Raw genomic sequence first — 5,334 nt, forward strand, 5'->3', positions numbered from 1 at the left:
AATTTTTAGTATTATATTTTATAAGTATTTAATTTATTTATATTAGAAAGTTGTTTAATATGTTAACAAAATTAATTACTAAATATAATTATATTTTTGATAATTTAATTTTGCTTTTTAAATTAACTATTAAATTTAATATCGATTAATTCGTTGGTTAACCAAAATTTATATGTTTTATTTTTTTATTAAAACAAGTATAAAAGATATCAAAAAAATTTAATAATGTTCATTTGACCGAATTAACTAAATCAGTAATTGCCTAATAAATATAATATATAATATTATCTATTAAATTTGGTTAATTCGGTTATTTACCCGATTTGAAACCGAATTAATCGTTAACTGAAATTTCAAAAATATTTTAATCGACCTTCAACCGAATTAGATCTGTTAATTGATCGATTAACTAAATTAAATCGATTCAATTAGTTAATTCAATTTTAACCTAAGTTTGAACACCCCTAATAATCATTACTCAACCAAAACATAACCTAAGCTGCTTTAACAACAAGAATAAATATTTTCATAATTATTGATCTAATAACTTAAAATTAGCTCTGATACCATGTCAAAGTATTTAAGAAATCATAACTAAAAACAATAGAAAAACACAAAGAGATTAAGAAGAATTTGAGAAAAAAACAAAATATGCTTTTTTTCATTAATAAAAGCATTAATATCTCAAGTGAGATGAGCTTACCTTATATACAAAGATTGATAGTAGTCATAGAGTGTATTTAGTTCTAATAAAAATGTTATACTAACTTCCTCAATAATTGTAGCTAACAAACTAAAAACAATACAATTATTGTAGCTATCGACTAACAAACTAAATGACAATTAACATTAACAAACCTATTCTCTAATATACTCGTACTTGTAATAAATTAGATAGTTCTTATTTCTTATCCGAATATATTTTAAATTTTAACTTAGTTGTTATTCATATTAATTTCATTCTAATTATAATTGGTCGAACATATTTTTTGTGATTGTATTGATTTCATTCTTATAAAACCTCATTCAAAAAGAAAACTATCAATTAAGATTTTTTTCTATAAAAATAAATACCCACTCACTTAAAAAAATAACTATTTTTATAAAAAAAGACTTTTTTTTTATCCACAGGTTTGATATGGATTTTAGTATTTATTAAATTCCTTTCTCAATTTCTTATTTATTAAAGAAATCTCTTTCATCCCGTCTCAATTCATCAATCGAAATGCAGAAATCCTAAAATGAAACCGCCCACACATTAACAAAACCAATAGGGTTTTTAAGATTAGGTTTAGCCTCTTTCTCAGTTCTCTGCCGCATTGGCTAGGGTTTTGTGATCTCTCTCGATTGTCTCTTCATTTTCTTACCTCTCAAACACCAAGCCTAGATCTTTTCCTTTGTCATTTATATTCACTTCCATGGCTTTAATCATACACTAGGGTTCTCCTGGTTGCTATTTCGTTTTCTTTTTTTCACTTAAAAAAGAAAGAAAAGCTAAGAGATTTTCAATAATCCAATTTTTTTTAACCAATGGCAACCACGAACCCTTTCGATCTTTTGGACGATGATACCGAAGACCCAAGTTTGGTTATTGCCGCTGCTGAGCAGCAGAAGCTTGAAAAGCCCAAGAAAGCTACTGCTTCCGCCCCAGCTCAAGCTCAGCCGGCTAAGCCTGCTAAGTTCCCTTCCAAGCCATCTCCTCCTGCTCAAGCTGGTAACTTTTGTTTCCTTTCTTGTTGTTTGTTTGCCAGTTTTCGTTTGATGGTAAATAAATGAGATTTATGGGTGTTTGATTTTATGTATTGTTTCAGTAGTTTGCATGAGTATCTTTGTTGCGATTGGTTCAGGGATTTATATATGGTTGTTTGTCTGATTTGAAATTGAAGCAAAATAGAAGACTTATCTAAGAGGATTGGGAGATTTGTTAGTTTTTATCTGTCATTAGAACAAATCTTTTGGTTAGGTCATTCGCTAAGTTGCATGTGTTTTGGTATTGAAAATGAGGCAAAACATAAAAAATTAGGGGAACTTTTGATTCTATTTGTCTTGCTGTAAAATTATTTTATCAATGCCATTCATTTCTTTTGTTTAGCTTGAAAATCACGTTGAACCTCATTCATGTTGTTCGTCTAGGTGATATGGTTTTATTGCTGAACTTTTTTCTTAGTTTTTGTTTACCCTTTTGTTGGTTTATTGACAAGCACATTTAATTATTGAAGTGTGGTGTGCTACTCATTTATCTTGCATACTTTTTCCTCATGTTTGCCTTTTGATGTAGTGAGAGAGGCAAGGAATGATCCTGGACGTGGAGGTCGTGGTGCTGGACGTGGAGGAGGCCGTGGATATGGTGGAAGAGGGTTCAATCGTGATTCCAATGTCAATGATAACTCCAATGCATTTTCAGGAGGGTACAGACCTTCTGAAGAGGGAGAAGAAAGGAAGCAAACTGAAAGGCGTGGAGGATATGGTGGGCCTCGAGGTTCTTTCCGTGGAGGACACCGTGGTGGTTTTAATGATGGAGAATCTGGAGAGGGGGAGCGCCCTCGCAGGATGTATGATCGCCGTAGTGGGACAGGACGTGGGCAAGTATTTTTGCATTATTTTAATTTTCATGGCTGTTTTCTTTAACCATGCATAACATTGTTTATCAACCTTTATTAATAACCAGGAATGAGTTTAAACGTGATGGTTCTGGATGTGGTAATTGGGGTAGTCCTACTGATGGAATTGCTCCGTGAGTATCTGTTTTGCCAATCTACTAAGCATCATGTGCAACAAAGCTTATGTTATTATGCTATATACATATTTTTGTGTGATGCAAGCTCATATGCTTATATATCTGTTATCTTGCCCAAAATAAGGGAGGCCGAAGAAAATGTCCCTGAGAATGAAAAGAATGTTGGCATTGAGAAGCAGTCTGGAGAGGAAGATGCCATGGATGCTGGCAAGGAGAATGCTGCAAATGAAGCTGAGGAGAAAGAGCCAGAAAACAAGGTAGTTTTCAGTCACTGTTAATGTCTCTTTTTTGTACCTCCGTAGGCAATAACAAAATTTTTTTCACTGTTTTCTCCAATTTGTCACTCCTTGATTAGTTAATGTTAAGCGAGTAAACAGAATGTATTATGATAACTTCCTTGAACTGAATTAATCATCTAGTTTGGACTTCACCTGGTTTAGTAAGTCTTGCTTGATTATAATGTTGTAATCTGTGTTGTTCTGAGTCTTCCTTTTTCTTGAAGCATTTTTGGCCAACACTTCGCCCCACACGTTTTTAGACATGGTATGGAGATATGGCCATCCAAGGACCTTCCTAGTAAATGGAAAAAACTTTGAATGAATTGAACTAACTTGTTCAGATGATATCCATATATGAGACTCACACTAGCATATCTATGTACAACACTGACTTGAGTATGATTAAGACGAGTTCAAATTTTTAATGTATATTTCTTCCCTCTATTGTAGGAGATGACTCTGGAAGAATATGAGAAGATTGTTGAGGAGAAGAGGAAAGCTTTGCTTGCCCTTAAGACTGAAGAAAGAAAAGTTGATACCAAAGAGTTTGAGTCCATGCAACAACTTTCAAGTAAGAAGAGCAACGATGACATTTTTATCAAACTGGTAAGTTTTCTTAGCTTTCCTCTTTTGTTTTATATGGTTTTTGTCTATTTAATTTTACCAGTGTATTGACTTAGCTTTTGATTTTTAGGGTTCTGAAAAGGACAAGCGCAAGGATGCTGATAAAGAAGAAAGAGTCAAAAAGGTGTGCATATTTTGTCACGTTATTTTTGATTAACTGCTTTTGGATGGATTTGGCATTATCTTTTTCTTTCTCGTTGCTATCTGCCTTTTTAATTTAATTGGGATCAATTAAGTATGGTAATCTGTTTTGTTATAACGAAGCATGAATGCATCTCTGGATTTTGGTTCTGAATTTTGTAGCATATTCTTCTGATTTAAACAAATCTCAGGTTCCTTTGTGTATGGAGTATGGTTGTTTTGTCTTTGTTGTCCTAGTCATTGTCTTTTATGCCTCGGACACTACAATGAGGTTAAACTAATTTAGACTTTAATAGTAACTGATTAAGACCTTGCCTAGTTCTCTGCTGTTTAACCGTGCAATGATTGCTAAGCAATACTGAAAACGAAACTGTAAAATCATTTGAGTACATTTAATTTTCTTTTATTGTCATTTAGTTGCATGATCATGTGATTTTTTCAACCTTTTTCATTACTAGATGAATATGGGTGGAGTGATATCTCTGCATTAACTTCTGCTTATTGGTGCTGGTGATGTATCTCTCATATTAAAACTTTGCACGAATGTTGTTTTGGTGTATAGTCTGTTAGCATCAATGAGTTTCTGAAGCCAGCTGAAGGGGAGAGGTACTACGGACCCGGGCGTGGTCGAGGCCGTGGCCGTGGTCCTAGAGGTGGATATGGAGGCAATACAGCTAGCAGTGTGTTAGCTCCCTCAATCGAAGATCCTGGGCACTTCCCTTCATTGGGTGGCAAGTGAGACCCCACCGCTGCAATCTGCACAATGGTTTTCATTTTCATGGGAATGCATTGTGATCTATTCAATAGTCAGGAGTCTACAAGCTTTTCTGTTTTTGAGTGTAAATTTTAGATACTTTGCCCATTTCCTGACATGCATGCATGCATACTTTGTTTTTCTTATTAATTTCTTTTGTTTTACTGTTTTTGGTTAAAATTAGAACACAAGTTTCATTATTACAACCAAAAAGTAGCGGCATCAGTTTTGTTTCGGTTTAGGTTAAGATGGTTTAGAGGGTCGTGTCGGAGTTTGAGACATGGCATTCATGTTATCTTTTTAAACCTCTATTTACTGACGATTCCGAGTTTTCTCCTGGCTTCAAAGTAGGATTGTTTTATGTTCTGCAAGTATAAGGGAAGCTTAAATTGCAGTCAAGCTCTCCCTGTTGCTATTATTTCATACTTTTGCACTGCTTGCTTTGGCGGTGAAATGACCGGTGACGGGATGTTGAGCTTTTGAAATTTAGTTTCTGGTTTCAAGAATTTAATTAGATTTGATCGCCTGAATTAAAAATTAAAGCTCAATATGTAACATTTTAATATTTAAAGTCTGATTTAAAAATTAAAATCCAATTATACGATGTATTTAATGAATAATGTTCTCATTTGGATTTTAATATTTTAGACTGAGTTAAGTAGAAAGTTCAAATTTTAGAGAGTGGGAGCATGATTAGATCAATTTGGTTAGTTAATAATACTTTTTATATTTGTAATTTAGTTATATAATCTAATTTTTAATGTTATTTTTTTTACAATTTAATATTTATACAATGTATA

The 5,334-nt window shown here is 33.0% G+C and overlaps 1 protein-coding gene across 2 annotated transcripts; it reads left to right on the plus strand.

Annotated features, from left to right (window-relative positions):
• The first annotated feature begins 1,187 nt into the window (after positions 1–1,187).
• LOC107896527 (RGG repeats nuclear RNA binding protein A) lies at positions 1,188–4,866 on the plus strand. 2 transcript variants are annotated; one of them, XM_016821714.2, is made up of 7 exons: positions 1,188–1,714; positions 2,279–2,582; positions 2,669–2,734; positions 2,862–2,994; positions 3,466–3,621; positions 3,710–3,763; positions 4,343–4,866. In XM_016821714.2, the coding sequence occupies exons 1-7, from the start codon at positions 1,531–1,533 to the stop codon at positions 4,517–4,519; spliced, it is 1,074 nt and encodes a 357-aa protein (XP_016677203.1). In that variant the 5' UTR covers positions 1,188–1,530; the 3' UTR covers positions 4,520–4,866. The 2 variants fall into 2 exon arrangements, with proteins under 2 accessions (XP_016677203.1, XP_016677204.1); XM_016821715.2 differs by lacking the exon at positions 2,669–2,734.
• The last annotated feature ends 468 nt before the right edge of the window (positions 4,867–5,334 follow it).

This window comes from Gossypium hirsutum, chromosome A09, assembly GCF_007990345.1.
Source record: "Gossypium hirsutum isolate 1008001.06 chromosome A09, Gossypium_hirsutum_v2.1, whole genome shotgun sequence".
In the NCBI taxonomy this organism is placed as follows: domain Eukaryota; kingdom Viridiplantae; phylum Streptophyta; class Magnoliopsida; order Malvales; family Malvaceae; genus Gossypium; species Gossypium hirsutum.